Genomic DNA, 19,667 nt, shown 5'->3' with positions numbered 1-19,667 from the left:
TTTGACAATGAATTACCTCCCTTGTATTCTAAAATAACTCCATCTGATTTGACAAGACCGTTTTCCTTGACCAATCAGCAAACACTTAACTGTTGGATGAAGATGAAAAAGCTTCTTTTGTTCTTTTTTTGAATGCTGTCTTTGGTGAAGACGCTAAAGGAAGCTTTCTTTTCGAATTAGTCTTCACTTAAATTTTACACATTCAAGGAGTTGTCCTGTTCAGATGTTAAAGGAGCTTATGTTAACAATAAGCTGCAGACATACTTAGTTTTTCAAAGACATTTTTTATATTATCATTTACCACCATTGTTGTTGTTTGCTATCTTCTGTACGTTTTATTTTAGCATCTTTTTGTTTTGTGCTAGTGCTTTCCCCTTAAAACTGTGCACAATATTTTTAAACAGAAAAATAAACCTGAGGATTTTATCTGCTTACTTATAACAGAGTCGTTTTTCTATTATTTATGGTTAACGCCCATATTAGTTTTTTTTTTTTTTTTTTTTTTTTTTTTTTCAGGCGGTGGGTAGAGATTAATTATAATTTCTAATTTTAAATTTTTTTTTAGATTTTAATTTTTAATTTCTCCGATGTCGGAAATGAAGATGATTGAAGATTACAATGAACGCTATCTAGATTCACGGATCAACGAAAAAAATTTGTGCACATGACGTATATATCAGAAAACTTTTCAGATAGAAATGCCGAATTAATTAAAACAAAAAAATGAAATAATAACAAAAAGTGAAAATAGAGCAGTCGATTAAAATATTGCATGCGCCATCATTTTCAGGGAGATATACATAAACAGAGGCTGAAAAGAGTCTAGCATAGGAGATCAACAATAGATCCCCTTTGTTTGCCTTTGAAACCAACACTACCGATGTTTTGATTTTCTGTGATACATAAACACATATACACACACGCATATTCATAATTGATGAGGAATGAATAGTGGGTAGAAGAATTCCAAATTTGTTTACTTATTTGTGTAACGATGTTTGTTGCTATTCAGTTAAAAAGTAGCTCCATTCCATTTCAAATTCTACTTGGATCTCCTTACCATCCAAGTAGAAGTTCATTTCTACCATCGACTGAGTTCGATTATATTTTTAATGTTTTTGAAACGTATCCGTTTTTTCTCGCTAAAGTGTTCTACTTAGTTTAAAATGTTTTCATTCAAATGTTGAGTTTAGATTAATCATAGAAATTCATATATTAACGTTTTACTATAAGAAAAAACAATTGTTTAAGATTTCTTAAATTCTTTTGTGTGTATGACTGACCTAATAAAATGACATCGTCGACTATGGATTCGGCTATTTTGAGTTTGAATCATCTCAGATCTATTTGTGCCTTTTACTCCCTAATTCCATTACGAAAAGTAAAGACTTTCAAAAGTGTCAGCCATGCCTTAACTTGGATGCAATTAATCGCACACAATGACCCATTTACAATAGATATATGAAATAAGGTTGATATAACGGTTGAAACATCCGGCATCAATTAGTTTTGTCTGTACAAGAAGAAACACATGAAAATATTAGTAAATAATGTTCTCTAAATTACGTCAATATTTTGAAAATTGTTTTAGATTACGCATTTCGAAGATGTACGGAGACTGGTGAATGGTATCGAAGTTCAAAGACAAATAAAACATGGACCGATTACAGTCGCTGCACGATCCGTCATGATTGGGTATGTGGAATATTTTAATATGCGAATATCTGAATAGATAATCACATCATTTGAATGTTTACCAAAATTATTTGATTCATTTATTCTCTTGAAAAATTCTTAGTTTTCATCATCATCATCATCATCATCATCATCATCATCATCATCATCGTCGTCGTCATCAACAACAACAACAACAACAACAACAAGTATTTTCACTTATAGAACTATTTTTATGTATTCGAGTATTCAAAGAGTACCGGCAAATTACATCCATATATAGGATTCAGCATAAAGTTACAAAATTCTTATTGGTACAATTGCAAAAAGGCGTTCAAATTTGTAAAAGCGAAATGGCATCAAAGGATTTCTAACTAGAAGGGGTTTTTTTCTAATAACTAGTGAAAACTGTGATCTGAGGATTTCTTGTCAGTGGAAGAAAGATTTGACATCAATGAGATTAGCAGTTCGAGTGTCTGTTTTGTTTATATATTTTTGAATTTTTTTGTTCCTCTGGAGAGTCAATGTAACATTTGAAGATGTTCCTATTAAATATTTGCTCAAGGTACAGATGTTAACCACTATCAAATGTTCCTTGGAATGCAGTGGTTTTGAATTTCATTAATTGCTAAATGATATTGTGAGTGTGTATTTTCCCTTTTCTTCCTCTTTCTGAAAACTTTTGACTCAAGTATTCACCGACCATAAACATCCTTGAGTATTTCTTCATTTCTTTTGAACTTTCTTATTGAAAATATTTTCTTAGTTTATCTCTAATTGTTTCACATGTTTTTTTTCTTTTAATTTCAGTTGCATGTTCACATGAGCAACGTCTTTGGCATTGCCAATTTTGGATATGCACTCTCCCTTATATCACTCATTGCTGCCATTATTATTATGTTCTCCTGCAGGTATGCATTTATGTTTCATATGATGAAATCGATTATTTTTGTTCAACAAAATCTAGGGAGATGATAGCAGAAAATAAATAAGAAACCAAAAATTTATTTTCATAATAAAAGAATATTAAATGTGTTTCAAAAGTAGTTTCATTAAATATGTCACACTCTACACATGTTATGTTGTCACACTCTACACATGTTATGTTGTCACACTCTACACATGTTATGTTGTCACACTCTACACATGTTATGTTGTCACACATGTTATGTTGTCACACTCTACACATGTTATGTTGTCACACTCTACATATGTTATGTTGTCACACTCTACACATGTTATGTTGCAATAAATTGCTGATATTTGTTTGTCCAACATTTTGTTGTAAAGATATCTTCCAACAAATTGTTAATGGAAAATTGTTTTCTTTCAAAAATGTCTTGAATGTTTTTTGCAATACTTTAGAGAGTTTACTTCTTACTTTATATTGTGTATTCTGTGAATATTTTACACCAGTTTAATATAATGTCACAAACACGTCAGATATTTAATACTTATTTAAACCATGGTGACGTTTGAAAAATGATATATATTATAAAAATAATTACAATATTTTTTTCTAATAACTAGTATAAACTGTGATCCGAGGATTTCTTGTCAGTGGAAGAAAGATGACATGACAGGCTTAATATATTGAACCCACTAATCCAAATAATTAGATATATTATGGTCATTTACACACTTATACTCTTGAGAAAAGTTTAAACTTGCAATTTGCCTTCAACTATGAGTAAAATAGAAGATATGCTCAATTGTATAAAACTTTACATTTGCAATAAGCATTGCATTAAATAATCCCGAAAATGCATGTATTTGCCAACCCAACCTAATAAGAATGGTATTGCTTTTAGTAATATTTAATTAAATGTCTACATAAAATAGGTTTTATGGCTGTAATTGATTGCTATGTGCTGAGGAATGTGTGAGGATATTTTTTTTTATTCTTATCTCATATAAATGAAAAAGAACAACAATTTTTCACTTAACAAACTTTCATTTACTTAGCAGGTGATGGTGAGGGGACAATCTTAATTCTCTACATTTTACATGACGTTCTAACTTGATTAAAATCTTGACAGCAACTGTTTTAATTTCAGATCCCTCCTCTCTCATATGATCAGTCTAATCAATCAGCAATCAAATTTTCATATTAGATGAAATGACTCCAACTTGAACAATTTTACTAAAGTTGAAACCTATATTACTGCTATTGTCAGGTAAAATAAATACAAAATCCTTTAAAATTTCACATTTCATGTCTAAATTAATGTTTTAAAAACTGAAGACTGTTCATTTTTATTTTGGTTCTTCTACTTTTCTAATTATCATCCAAGTTTTCATTTTTTTAATACAATTTTGTGTGTGTGTGTTGCTAAGTGTAAATTCAGTACCCCAAGTGTGATGTCATCTGCAACAAATCGCTGCAGTATAACACTAATATGTCTTAGAAAATCTAAATATTTATTTTCAAATTCATTTCTTATCAGAATAATATTTTTCCGTAAAAAATGTAAAACAATGTTTTAGTTCTAAAAAAAAATTATTTATTTCTTGGAAAAAAATAAATATTTAATAGTTTCATTTTACAAAGTTAATTTCATCAAAATGCAAAGAATTTTATAAATTATTGAAAAAGAGAAATGCAGAAAAATATGTCCGAACGAGACTCTTTAGCCATTAAAAACGGGTAAAAGCTTTAGCCATTCAATTAAAATGAGTGCTTTATGCAGAGCTTAATGGTTAAATATGGTTAAATTTGTGCTCATGTTTGCATTAAATAATATTCTCTATTAATCCTTAACTGTGTATCTAACAGATACGATAATACTTAGTTTGTTGCACCTTATGTACAAAAAATCCATACAAAATTTTATCCACATCGGTCCAATAATTTCCGAAAAAAAAGAGGAAGGGACAGACAGACTAAGAAAAATATAATATATATTAGACTTTTTGCCCGTTAAAAACGAGCAAAAGTTATAGCCCTTTGACTTAGTATAAGTGCTTCATGCAAAATTGATGTTTGAATATGGTTCAATTTGTGCTCATTTTTACATATACCAATCACAGATACCATAATATTTAGTTCTTTGCGTCTTATCATAACAAATGTCTATGCAAAATCTCAGCCAGATTGTCCCAGTAGTTTCCGAAAAAAGTATAATCGACAAACAGACAGACAGACCAACAAGGAAAGGAAAATATTAAATAGATAACAAGAATTAAAAAAAATGTTTTAGAAGGTAATTTAAAAAAAAAAAAATCGTCGGCAGCACCCGTCCATCCTAGGAGACTATGGTGTAGCTCTAGTGAATTAGAGCTACATAGCCTGGGCCGGGTGATATGAGATAGCTGTTGCCCAAGCAGCAGTCCCTCCTTTTCGTGAAGCTAGAGGATCCAAGGGTCAATACAGAGTCAATACAGCTTGGCTCTAACTGCGTTGAGAAGTTGCCGGTGATGACAATAGAGTCAGACTGCTTTAGGGATGCCATCTGCGGATTTTCTTTCAAGGTTTACTCCCTTAGCCTTTCCCCTGATGAGGTAATCTTTAATGGCAGCAAAGGTTTTGAATCAGAGTCGCTTTCTCCTACCATCCAAAGTTGACGATCCCTATCTGCCTGGTTTTGTCTTTATCCCTTCTCCCAGTTAAAAGAAACGGTTTTGCCGTTGGCTTAGTAGCTAAGCCACACGCAAAGGTCAGGAGCTAGACTGAGTTGTCAGAGGATATTTGAGATGCACATTATGAGGGCATTTTTTAGGAAAGGGAGCTTATTCTTACTACTACCCTTTGAAACTTTAATATAATACCACCAGAAAATAAGGTAACTGAACACAGAAAAAGAAAAAGAAAATGTAAGTGATACTTTGTTTTTTTTGTTGTTAATAGAAGTCGACACTTATTTAGGCAAAAAGCCACTCAAGCAAGTGGATAGGTGGATTTTCGGTTGGTTGATGATGAGGTTGTTGAAAATGATGAGTGGAATGAATAAAATTTGTTTACTTACGAAGATGGTCTATGACTAATAGTTGTTGAAATTGGATTTGAAGACGATCATGTTTTAATCAGAAGGGAAGTTATCCCGTGGTAATGTGTTTCACGGGTGGAGAGTTCTTGGAAGGAAATTTTGTCCATGGAAATTTCATTTGATGCATACAGATGAAAAAATTAAAGTTCTTTTCAGTTTATGTAGAAAGTTGAATTTTTTTCTGTAGAATGTCTTACAAGGGGGAAAGCAGATATTGGAGCTCAGTCGAACAGCTTCTAAGGAAATAACGATTTTTGTTTTACTTATTATTGGTAAATTTTGTTGAAATAAACCAAATAGTTTTGATAAAAATTAGAATTTGTACGAACGGCAAATTATTGTTAGTAAATGTATGTACTATTATTATAATTGAATCATTTTTGTGCTTTTAATGTTTTTTTATTTATAAGAGTTACAACTATTCATTTTTATAAGTAATAAATAGATTTTTTTTGTAAGTAATAAATATAATATTTTGTAAGTAATAAATATAATATTTTGTAAGTAATAAATATAATATTTCGTAAGTAATAAATATAATATTTTGTAAATAATAAATATAATATTTTGTAAGTAATTAATATAATATTTTGTAAGTAATAAAAATATTATTTTGTAAGTAATAAATATAATATTTTGTAAGTAATAAATATAATATTTTGTAAGTAATAAATATAATATTTTGTAAGTAATAAATATAATATTTTGTAAGTAATAAATATAATATTTTGTAAGTAATAAAAATATTATTTTGTAAGTAATAAATATAATATTTTGTAAGTAATAAATATAATATTTTGTAAGTAATAAATATAATATTTTGTAAGTAATAAATATAATATTTTGTAAGTAATAAATATAATATTTTGTAAGTAATAAAAATATTATTTTGTAAGTAATAAATATAATATTTTGTAAGTAATAAATATAATATTTTGTAAATAATAAATATAATATTTTGTAAGTAATAAATATAACATTTTGTAAGTAATAAAAATATTATTTTGTAAGTAATAAATATAATATTTCTTAAGTAATAAATATAATATTTTGTAAGTAATGAATATAATATTTTGTCAGTAATAAATATATTTTTGTAAGTAATAAATTTAATATTTTGTAAGTAATAAATATAATATTTCGTAAGTAATAAATATAATATTTCGTAAGTAATAAATATAATATTTTGTAAGTAATAAATTTAATATTTTGTAAGTAATAAATATAATATTTTGTAAGTAATAAATTTAATATTTCGTAAGTAATAAATATAATATTTTATAAGTAATAAATATAATATTTTGTAAGTAATAAATATAATATTTCGTAAGTAATAAATATAATATTTTGTAAGTAATAAATATAATATTTTGTAAGTAATAAATATAATATTTTGTAAGTAATAAATATAATATTTTGTAAGTAATAAATTTAATATTTTGTAAGTAATAAATATAATATTTTGTAAGTAATAAATATAATATTTTGTAAGTAATAAATATTTTTATAAGTAATAAATTTAATATTTTGTAAGTAATAAATATAATATTTCGTAAGTAATAAATATAATATTTTGTAAGTAATAAATATAATATTTTGTAAGTAATAAATATAATATTTTGTAAGTAATAAATTTAATATTTTGTAAGTAATAAATTTAATATTTTGTAAGTAATAAATATTATATTTTGTAAGTAATAAATATAATATTTTGTAAGTAATAAATTTAATATTTTGTAAGTAATAAATTTAATATTTTGTAAGTAATAAATTTAATATTTTGTAAGTAATAAATATAATATTTTGTAAGTAATAAATATAATATTTTGTAAGTAATAAATATAATATTTTGTAAGTAATAAATATAATATTTTGTAAGTAATAAAAATATTATTTTGTAAGTAATAAATATAATATTTTGTAAGTAATAAATATAATATTTTGTAAGTAATAAATATAATATTTTGTAAGTAATAAATATAATATTTTGTAAGTAATAAATATAATATTTTGTAAGTAATAAAAATATTATTTTGTAAGTAATAAATATAATATTTTGTAAGTAATAAATATAATATTTTGTAAGTAATAAATATAATATTTTGTAAGTAATAAATTTAATATTTTGTAAGTAATAAATTTAATATTTTGTAAGTAATAAATATAATATTTTGTAAGTAATAAATATAATATTTTGTAAGTAATAAATATAATATTTTGTAAGTAATAAATATAATATTTTTGTAGGTAATAAATATAATATTTTGTAAGTAATAAATTTAATATTTTGTAAGTAATAAATATAATATTTTGTAAGTAATAAATATAATATCTTGTCAGTAATAAATATATTTTTGTAAGTAATAAATTTAATATTTTATAAGTAATAAATATAATATTTCGTAAGTAATAAATATAATATTTCGTAAGTAATAAATATAATATTTCGTAAGTAATAAATATAATATTTCATAAGTAATAAATATAATATTTTATAAGTAATAAATATAATATTTTGTAAGTAATAAATATAATATTTTATAAGTAATAAATATAATATTTTATAAGTAATAAATATAATATTTCGTAAGTAATAAATATAATATTTTGTAAGTAATAAATATAATATTTTGTAAGTAATAAATATAATATTTTGTAAGTAATACATTTAATATTTTGTAAGTAATAAATTTAATATTTTGTAAGTAATAAATATAATATTTTGTAAGTAATAAATATAATATTTTGTAAGTAACAAATATACTATTTTGTAAATAAAGAATATAAATTTTTTCGTAAGATGAATATAGTGATGTATTTTTTAAGAATTAAATATAAATGGTTTTGTTCTTTTCATATGAAAAATTGTTATTCTCAAAGTTACCTTGAAAATATGCGTTGACAATTTACATGTCGAGTGACATCAGATACCATCCAAAAAATCTTTGGGGTGCTGCAAATACACTCGATCCTTTATAATCCTTTCATCATTTTTATACTCAATAAATCCATTTTTTTTTTTTTTTTTCTAGACGTTTCTATTACAAGAGTAATATTCTGCATATCAACCTATTCGTAGCTTTCTGTTTCCGAGCTTTATTTTCACTTTTGCGACAAAATCTTTTCACTCATGGTTATGCCATGTCAATTGACATGGAACGTAATGGAAACGAGTTTATATTTAAAGATGGCCCAGTAAGTATTATCATTTAAAGTATCTTTTTTGTTTGTTTTTTGTTTGTTTTTATTCTCAATATGAAGTTAATTGTTTGTATATCAATTGATATGCAGTGTTTTCTTTATCCCTTATTCTTTATCAGAAACATTTAAAAAAAAAAACTTTTTGATATTGGTTAGGCTACAAAGTGTGGCCGACACAGTTTTCTTTTACAACGATGTATTATCATGTTTAATTGAATCAATCAAATCATAAAACGAATAAAGGATTTTGAAAATTCTAATTATTTAACTGTTGAAGTTTAATATATATTTTAGTAAAAAAATTAGTTATAGCATGATGAAAAGTAATTTAAGACATAAGAATAATAAGCATTTGTAAATTATCAAATTTTTATTGAGACTTGTGGCTTGGTCCCTGGCTTTAGCAGAGGTCATCTTTAGAATGTCTTTATGTTTAGCTAAGAATCACATCGGCATTTAATATGATTTTGAATATAAATATTATTGTTTTTAGCGAATCACATCGGCATTTAATATGAATTTGAATATAAATATTATTGCTTTTAGCTAAGAATCACATCGGTATTTAATATGAATTTGAATATAAATATTATTGCTTTTAGCAAAGAAAAGAATGAAGCATGCATCTACAAATGTAAATAAATGAAACATTGAAAGAATAGAAGGTTACGAAGTAGTGATACTTAAAACATAAACAGAGTTTTGTAAATGAAAAAATTAAGGAAAAACAAAATTTTATATTCATATTTTATATTATGGCCCAAAAAGGTCACTAAGACTCAGACATGGATATGGCTTAGAAAAATTACTTGTATTTATAACAAGACAGAATATATAGAGAACGAGAGTTGTAATACTTAACACCAATATGGTGTACTATGAAATAAACACACAGAGTGGTTACCTTTCGGTATATTTATACCATTTGAAAGAGTTCCTATATTGTGTATGGATGAGTCCTTTTTACACCGTAAAAAGCTGTTAATATCTTTGCTGCTACGGGTCGATAGTAAGAAATTTGGTGAATTTCCTCTTCCTGCTCGACCATCGCTGTTCTGATGTTGGTTGGAGATCGAATGTCTCAAAAATTGCGCCAAATCAGCGAACCATCAACTTTGCAATCAGAAAGCATTGGAAATTTGATGTTCTAAAATTATCTGTGATTGGTAATGACGCGAGATCGGGAATACATCTAAAAGCTTTTTTGCATTAATCAACAATTAATCAACAATTAATCAACACTATATTTGCAGCAGTATACAAAATAAGCGGCACCAATGACTACCATAGTGATACGAGTACACTAGACACTGCTTATATAAAACCGATGAACTTCATATTTAATAAAAATCAGCTACTAACTCTTAGAAAACAACCTGCCCAAACTATCGATGCGTTTATACTCCAACTGAAAGTTCTTACATAAATCATGCAACTTCCAAGCTGTCACTGCCGAGGAAAATAAAAGGCAATATATACGGACGCATTTATCAGCAGCATAACCTCCTCTTCTATTCGCCAATGCCTATTCAAAAAATCCTCACTCACTCTCCAAGTGACATACGCTATGACTAGAACAAGCCGGCAAAGCATTCAGAATGCTACGAAGATAGTAACAATACAATGCCTGCCACCATAAGTCTTCCATAAGCTGTTCATGTACCCACTATACAGAAAATATCCAATACTTTAGTGCTTGTTTCTTCTATGAGAACCCATACCATTTATGACTACTATGTCTGGAACGTAATGCCGAATGCAGAAAATATAAAAGAAAAAGTACATTGGATAGAGCTTCAGTTACTGCTGCTACATTTTATGAACGTGACCCTTTCCAGCCCTGTCGCATCAGATTTGTAAAATTTCATTTTGAAAGACATTACTGAAATGAAATATAAAATAAATGGCTATATTGTTAATGTCAAAAAATATTGATAATAAAAATATTGTTAATGTCAAAAAATATTGATAATAAAAATATTGTTAATGTCAAAAAATATTGATAATAAAAATATTGTTAATGTCAAAAAATATTGATAATAAAAATATTGTTAATGTCAAAAAATATTGATAATAAAAATATTACTAATGTCAAAAAATATTGACAATAAAAATATTACTAATGTCAAAAAATATTGATAATAAAAATATTGTTAATGTCAAAAAATATTGATAATAAAAATATTACTAATGTCAAAACATATTGATAATAAAAATATTACTAATGTCAAAAAATATTGACAATAAAAATATTACTAATGTCAAAAAATATTGATAATAAAAATATTGTTAATGTCAAAAAATATTGATAATAAAAATATTGTTAATGTCAAAAAATATTGATAATAAAAATATTGTTAATGTCAAAAAATATTGATAATAAAAATATTGTTAATGTCAAAAAATATTGATAATAAAAATATTACTAATGTCAAAAAATATTGACAATAAAAATATTACTAATGTCAAAAAATATTGATAATAAAAATATTGTTAATGTCAAAAAATATTGATAATAAAAATATTGTTAATGTCAAAAAATATTGATAATAAAAATATTGTTAATGTCAAAAAATATTGATAATAAAAATATTGTTAATGTCAAAAAATATTGATAATAAAAATATTGTTAATGTCAAAAAATATTGATAATAAAAATATTGTTAATGTCAAAAAATATTGATAATAAAAATATTGTTAATGTCAAAAAATATTGATAATAAAAATATTGTTAATGTCAAAAAATATTGATTATAAAAATATTACTAATGTCAAAACATATTGACAATAAAAATATTACTAATGTCAAAAAATATTGATAATAAAAATATTGTTAATGCCATGATTGATTCCAGCAGTGTAGGGATTTTCATTAGTAAAAATATTTTTGAAAATTTAAATCACTTCATTATATCAAAACAAAAAAAACAATGGCTTCAGCAAATGCTACTCAACATGTTAAAAGCATTGGCAAGAAAATAGATATTTTACTGAAAAGTAAGGCACATTCTTGCGTAATAGTGAAAATAATTAAATATCTTTTCACTGACATTATTATAAGAAAAATATAATAAAGTGACATTAAAATTTAATGGTTCAAGGGTTGAACTTATTATTGGAGCTGTTAACAAAAATAAACTATTTTCATCCATAAATATTCTTCCTTCGCCTCTCTTCTCGCGCCTCTCTCCTAAAACAATGCTTATTTTATTAAATCACATCGCCATACTATCTAAATTTATAAAGGAACAAACAACTAGAATGTTTAAAAAAGGCATCATGGTCTTCATGGCGAGCTCAAGTATTAATAACGTTCAACGAAAATCATAAAAAACAAATGGTTGTTGATTATAAGGATACGATAAACAGATTTACCAAACTTGATGCCTATGCTATGCCTAACATTGCGAAAATGGTGGATGACAAGTACAATATCTTCACTACTCTGGATCTCCAGTCTGTTTATCATCAGATCTCGATTAGTTTTGAGGATCATAAATGCACGGCTTTTGATGTATGTGAAAAATATCACCAATTTATCCGTCTTCCCTTTGGTGTTACTAATGGATTCAGTGCCTTCCAAAGAACATTGACAAAATCGTTGATAAAGGAAAATTATCAGATACTTTTGTGTTCATGGATAACGTCACCGTATGTTGAGAAATGTTCAAAGATTCTATGATCTAGTGAAAAGGTACAATATCTAAATGAGAATAAAAGTACTATTTCAGCTAATTCGATTACATTACTTGGATATACTTTTCATAACAACCAGATCGCACCCGAGTATTAGACTTAAATCCATACTGTCACCTTCTAAAAATCTTAAATCTTCAAAATGAATAGTCAGAATGTTTTCTTATTACAGCAAATTCATTCAAAATTTCTCCAACAAAATATTGCTATTAAATAACAAAGAATCACTTTGCCGCCGCCAATATTACATTCTTTTGAGATTCTGAAAAACAATTAAAAAGCGTTACTCTTATAATCGTTGATCATGACAAATAATTTGAAGTAGAAATAGATGCTAGTAAGTGTAGCCGCTACTCTAAATCAACAAGCCGACCTGCCACATCTTTAAGAACATATTTGAGAAAATTGACCACATCTTGCCTGCTCATTCTTTGGCTAACATTCGCATCTGTGGAGACTTCATAATGTGGAATGGTTAGCCCACTCAAACAAGACAGATGATGATAAAAGCAAAATGTAATAAGTCCTCCGACATACCTCTCCATCATATTATCGATACTCTATGGCTGACTGGGATAGATTTCATACATTTATATCAGATCTACCTCTGCATCCCATATTTAAAAAGAATGTGTCCTCCATAGTATCAGACCTGATGAAATGGGTAATTGTACTCGTAAGTATAGACCGCTTCATACCATCCAAAAATTTCAGCAAAAATTTAACAGCCAGTCATGGTTCTCTCCAGAATATGCTACTGCCATTGTGCACAAAAATCACTATTTTCATTGTTTCCAACATAATAGATGTACTGAAAGTAAAGCCGCCTTCAGGATTGCCAGCAACCATTGTAAAAGTGTAAAAAAGAATGCAAGAGAGTTGTATGCTCAGTCCGTCAAGTTCAAAGTAGCTGAGCAGCGGCTTGGTTCCCACCTATTTTGGCCTATAACAAATAGGATCCTGAATAGAAGTGTGTGCTCTACGAGGGGCGTGCAATAAGTAATGCCTCTGACCCACTTCCAGTTGTCTGATCTAGCTGAAATTTTGCATGTGCAATGATTTATATCTCTACGGTTTCTGTTTTACAGGTGTTTGAACTGACTCAGGTGTGAAATGGAGCCTGTTGAATGTCGAGCAGTGATCTGGTTTTTGTATTTGAAAGGTCGCACACCACAGGAGACTTTTGATGAAATGAAAGAAACTTATGGTGATAATTCCCCATCATATGACCTTGTAAAAAGCTGGCATTGTGAATTCAAACATGGCCGGAAGTCTGTGGAAACAGCTCCCAGACCTGGTTGCCCCCGTTCTGCCATTGATGAGGCATCTGTCAGTCAAGTTGAGGTTGCCATTTTGGAAGATCGGCGCATTACTATTCGCCAAATAGCCCAAGATGTCAAGATTAGTACAGGGTCTGTGGAAACTATCATTCATGACCATTTGCATATGCATAAGGTGTCTGCCAAATGGATTCCCAGGTTGCTCACACCATTCCAGAAGCGAGAACATGTTGAGTGCTCGAGGATGAATTTGGAGACGTGCCAAAGTTTTTCAAAAGACTGATTACACAGGATGAAACCTGGGTCCATCACTATGATCCAGAGACCAAAGTCCAGTCAATTCAGTGGAAGCACTTGGACTCACCACCTCCAAAGAAAGTAAGGGTGCAGCCAGATCATGCTCACAGTCTTCTGGGACCAGGACAGAGTAGTGATGACAGATTTCCTAGCAAAGGGTACCACAATTACAGGAGCCTATTATGCTTCATTTTTGAGGAAATTAAGGTAAGCTATCAAAATCAAGAGGCAGGGCAAGATCAGCAAAGGTACCCTCCTCCTGCAGGACAATGCTCCGATCCACAACTCGCATGTCGCCAGATCAGAAGCACGGGCGTGTGGTTATGAAATCCTCCCCCATCCTCTCCTGACCTTGCACCTTCTGACTTTCACCTCTTCCCAGTCATGAAGTTGTTTTTGAAAGATGATGCAACCTTGATTTCTGAAGTCACGTCATGGTTGGAGGACCAACCTGAGGCATTCTACAAAAACGGTCTCCAGAGCTGGGTGGTTCCTAAGTAGAGAAAGACTAATAACTGTGCTAAGTTTCGTTGCTCTACTACTATGGAAAGTGGGTCAGGGGCATTACTTATTGTACGCATATCGTATCCCAACCATGATCAATGGACCTGAGGTAATCTCGTTAGCATCGGACAAAGCCAAACTCTTTGCCAAAAATTTTGCAGTTAATTTTACTCTATGCGATCAGGCCCGACAACCACCCATATTTCCTCCTGTCTGAAAACACACTATGTAATTTACAAATATCTGTGCATGATGTTGGACAACTTATCAAAAACCTTGATTCCAGTAAAGCAACTGGCCCTGACAGCATTCCTATTATAGTGCTGAAAAGCCCCCATACTTACAAAGCTATTTAAGCGTTGCTTCCCAACACCATGGAAAATCTCATCAGTATGTCCTGTATTTAAAAATTCAGGTGATCGGTCATCTTCCTTTCAATACAGACCAATAAGTCTCCTGTGTGTTATGATTGTTGCTAGAATCTTTGTTAAATAGAGAAGTAGTCAACCACCTCAGCAAATATAACCTCCTCAGTGACATGCAATATGGCTTCCGTTCTAATAGATCTACAGCAGATGTGCTTACAGTTATATCTCATAGGATTAGTGAATCTCTCTATGGAGGCTTCCTTTCTAGGGCAATTGGCCTTGCCATATCAAAGGCCTTTGATAGGGTATGGCATAAAGGTCTACTCCACAAAATCTCCAGCTATGGTATAGCTGGAAATGTCTTTTCAATTATTAAATCATTTTTCTCTGATAGATTCATAAGGTTGATGGGCAGAAATCAGAAGCTCACAGTATTAATGCTGGAGTCCCTCAGGGATTCATCCTAGACCCAACTCTCTTCCTGATCCACATCAGTGAACTTCCAAATCACATCCTAAGATCATTTGTGGGCATTTATGCTGATGATGCTACCATCTATGGCAACACTTCATAGGCCGTAAACATTCTCTCAGAGTCTCTCTCCTCTGATCTTGATCATGTACTGCAATGGGGAAAGAGGTGGCTGGTTAATTTTAACGCATCTAAAACCAAGCTTCTATCTTTCCATCATCAACGCTCCGATCCCCGTCCAGCATCAATCAAAATAAATGGCTCTTGTCTTGAGGAGGCTCTATGTTTTGACAAACTTCTAGGTTTGACCTTTACTCCTGATCTGAAATGAAACACGTAGATCAAATCCGTTGCCAGGCCTGCTGGGAAAATAGTGGGATTGTTCTACCACTCCAGTATATATCTCACTGCTGATGCAATTCTCTACATGTATAAGAGCCAAGTACGTCCAAGGATGGAGTACTGCTGCCATATCTGGGCAGGAGCTGACTTGACAGAGTGCAAAATAGACTTTGTAGCCTAGTGGAGGATGCTCTTTTCTCTTCCCTGCAAATTCTTTCTCACAGAAGAGACGTTGCGAGCCTGTCTCTGCTTTATTGTTATTTTCATGGCAATCATCTCATCTGAGCTTTAATCTAGGGTCCCCCCCTGTCCTGACCTTCACGAAAAACACTCATCTAACTGAAACCACTATCAATAATTTCCCCCACTCTTTATCTGTACCTAAACCTAAATATAGATTCCATGAACAAAGCTTCTTTCTTAGAACTGCAGGCCTGTGGAACTCTGTTCCATTTTCCTGCTTTCCAACTGACTACAATATGGTTGTCTTCAAGTCCACATGCACAAATTCTTGATGAGTCATCCTCTTAAGTAATTTACCAACTTTCCACTACTACATATGACTACATGTTCCCCTTAACCACTGTACACTCATTAACCCTTATCGTCGAGTGGCATTCGAGCCTTAATAAGTGGCGACTCCTTTGTAAAAAAAAAAAAATGGCCCCTAAACTCCAATGAGATCAAACTGTAAAAAAGTGGGGGAAAAAAAGACATGAAAAGTAGATTTTTTTTTTTTTTTTTACACAGTGATCACCACTTATCAAGGCCCGGAAGCCACTCAGGGATAAGGGTTATTCCAAGTACATTACGTTAGTGAGGAGATTTGATGAAGTGTTTACTTAAGGGGGCGGTTCATTAGGAATTTGTTAACATTAGACTTGAAGACATCCAAGTTGTAGTCCGGAGGGAAGCAGGCAGACGGAACAGAGTTCCACAGGCGTGCAGTTCTAAGAAAGAAGCTTTGTTCATGAAATCCGCGTTTTGATTTAGGCACAGATATAGAGTGGGGGAAATTTTTCACAGTGGATTCAGCTAGACGGGTGTTTTTCGTGAAAGATTGGCGAGGGGGGACCAGGGATTGGAGTTCAGACGAGCACCTGCCATGAAAATAACGATAAAACAAGGATAGGCTCGCAACGTCTCTTCTGTGGGAGAAGGGTTGCAGGGTAGAGAAAAGGGCATCCCCCACTAAACCACGAAGTCTATTTTGTACTCTGACAAGGCATGATAGGCTGTTTTTGGCAGCTCCTGCCCAGATATGGCAACAGTATTCCATCCTTGGACGTACTTGGCTTTTATATAGATAGAGAATTGCATCAGTAGTGAGATATCTTCTGGAGCGGTAGAAGGATCCCACCATCTTTCCAGCGACCTTGGCAACAGACTTGATGTACGTGTTCCATTTCAGATCAGGAGTAAAGGTCAAACCCAGAAGCTTGTCAAAACACGGGGCCTCACCCAGACGAGAGCCATCTATCACAATTGATGCCAGCTGGGGATCAGAGCGTTGATGATGTAAGGATAGGAGTTTGGTTTTGGATGCATTAAAGGTAACCAGCCACATCTTCCCCCACTGAACCACGCGCTTGAGATCAGAGGAGAGAGAATCAGAGAGAACTTCGTCATTTACAGCCTTTGATGTGTTGCCGTAGATGGTCGTGTCATCAGCATAGATGTCAACGAATGATTTAAGTATGTGTTTAGGGAGGTCATTGATGTAGATCAGGAAGAGAGTTGGGCCCAGGATTGACCCCTGAGGGACTCCAGCATTTATATTGCAGGCCTCCGATTTTTGTCCATCTACCACTACTCTTATGAGCTTATCAAAGAGAAATGATTTAATGATTGAGAAAACATTTCCAGTTATACCGTAGCTGGAAATCTTGTGAAGTAGACCCTTATTTACTGACGGGAGGCGAAAAAGAAACCTGGGCGACGGATAGAGCATCAAAAGGTGATGGAGTAGATTATGCAAATGTGGCAAAATAGAGAATGTATAAAAAGACGAACGAGAAGGAGTTCAAGGTGGGATTTTTGTGCGAGGGGGGGGGGGGCTGTTGAGATACAAAAAGAACACCTCTCAAACACCATTTTGTCGACAATGAAACTGCCTCTATAGCCGAAGCTCTCCGGAAATGGTGCCACTTCCTACTTGGCAGGCATTTCAAAGTCATGACAGATCACAGAAGCATTAGTTTTATTTAACAAATATCTACACATTATAATCGATGAGTTCTCCCGTTTTCCTTTCATTTTCCCCTGCAGGGATATGACAAGCAAAACCATTAATAACTATCTAAGTCAGCTATTTTTCAATTTTGGGGATGCCTGATATGGTACACACTGACAGGGCCACAGACTTTCTTGCGGAAAAGACTTAAAAGTTTTTATTAGAAAAAGGTATTGCCACTTCTAAAACAAGTAGCTACCATCCGGGAGGAAACGGAGAAGTTGAGAAACTTGATGATACTTTATAGAAGGCGATTGAAATAACTTTACACTTTCGTAACATGAAACTATAATCTTGAGATGACGCCCTACTTGATACTCTTCACTCAATTAGATCACTACTCTGCACCACGACGAATGTGACGTCGCATGAAACACTATTTAAATATAATCTCAAGTCCACTTTTGGGACCCTACTTGGTAAAACCAAGCCTATTACCGATATAGAGAAACCGAATACAGTGTCGCTGTAATAGATAATAATATATATAATGTCGCTGTAATAGATAATAATATATATAATGTCGCTGTAATAGATAATAATATATATAATGTCGCTGTAATAGATAATAATATATATAATGTTGCTGTAATAGATAATAATATATATAATGTTGCTGCAATAGATAATAATATATATAATGTCGCTGTAATAGATAATAATATATATAATGTCGCTGTAATAGATAATAATATATATAATGTCGCTGTAATAGATAATAATAAATATAATGTTGCTGTAATAGATAATAATATATATAATGTCGCTGTAATAGATAATAATATATATAATGTCGCTGTAATAGATAATAATATATATAATGTCGCTGTAATATTTTTAATTACAGTTTAATGTACGTTGAACAACGTTTACTTTTTTTTCTCTGAGGAAAGTAAAACTATTTGATTTGAGAAAATCTTACAGATTTATCCACTTAATTTAAATGGAGATGTTTTTCGAATTCAGTTTTGATAACTTTTTTCCTTCAGTGATAAAAGTGATTATTTTCTTTTTTTTTTTACACCATTTGTTGAAGGCCTATGAGGTATTTTCATAGTACCAGTTAAAAAACTGTCTAGTTCTTTTTTTTTTTTTTTTTTTCACACAGTGATCACCACTCAGGGATAAGGGTTATTGCAAGTACATTACGTTAGTGTGGAGATTTGATGAAGTGTTTAATTAAGGGAGCGGTTCATTAGGAATTTGTTAACATTGGACTTGAAGACATCCAAGTTGTAGTCCGGAGGGAAGCAGGCAGACGGAACAGAGTTCGTTGAGAATGCTATTTCATTGTCAGATAGTTTCAGTGTATAATATATGTGAGTGTTTGGCAGAATGGCATTGTGTATGGGTGCCTTGGGTGCTGGGGTCATCTCCGTGTGTCTAGCGATTTTTATTCGCTTGAAAATATTTTGAATTCATACGCTTATGTCAAAACTTCATAGCTTCAAGAAGTGACGAAGAGAACATAGAGAACATATTGAATCGAACTAAAGAAAAAAGAGGGTAACTAATTCAAGTCATTTGTTTTTAGCGTTCGTCAGAAAAACTCCTTCATTTTACTACAGATTATTTGAGTGGAAAAATATGTAAAGGAAATGAAAATAAGAAAATC

The 19,667-nt window shown here is 30.6% G+C and overlaps 1 protein-coding gene across 3 annotated transcripts in view; it reads left to right on the top strand.

Annotated features, from left to right (window-relative positions):
* Positions 1-19,667, top strand: part of LOC145292024 (glucagon-like peptide 1 receptor) — a 310,307-nt gene that overhangs the window by 232,430 nt on the left and 58,210 nt on the right. For 2 of the 3 annotated variants that reach the window (XM_080138036.1, XM_080138034.1), the window contains exons 4-6: positions 1,592-1,695; positions 2,485-2,585; positions 8,693-8,855. In XM_080138036.1, the coding sequence (XP_079994162.1) occupies positions 1,592-1,695; positions 2,485-2,585; positions 8,693-8,855 (368 nt within the window). The remainder of the gene's footprint in view (positions 1-1,591; positions 1,696-2,484; positions 2,586-8,692; positions 8,856-19,667) is intronic. The other variant, XM_080138037.1, reaches the window with a different exon arrangement.

The sequence above is a fragment of the Euprymna scolopes genome, chromosome 13 (assembly GCF_053919585.1).
Source record: "Euprymna scolopes isolate OS-2025 chromosome 13, ASM5391958v1, whole genome shotgun sequence".
NCBI classification, from domain to species: Eukaryota; Metazoa; Mollusca; class Cephalopoda; order Sepiida; family Sepiolidae; genus Euprymna; species Euprymna scolopes.
The sequence above is the reverse complement of the archived record's forward strand: the minus strand, read 5'-3'. Positions and strand labels throughout refer to the sequence as shown.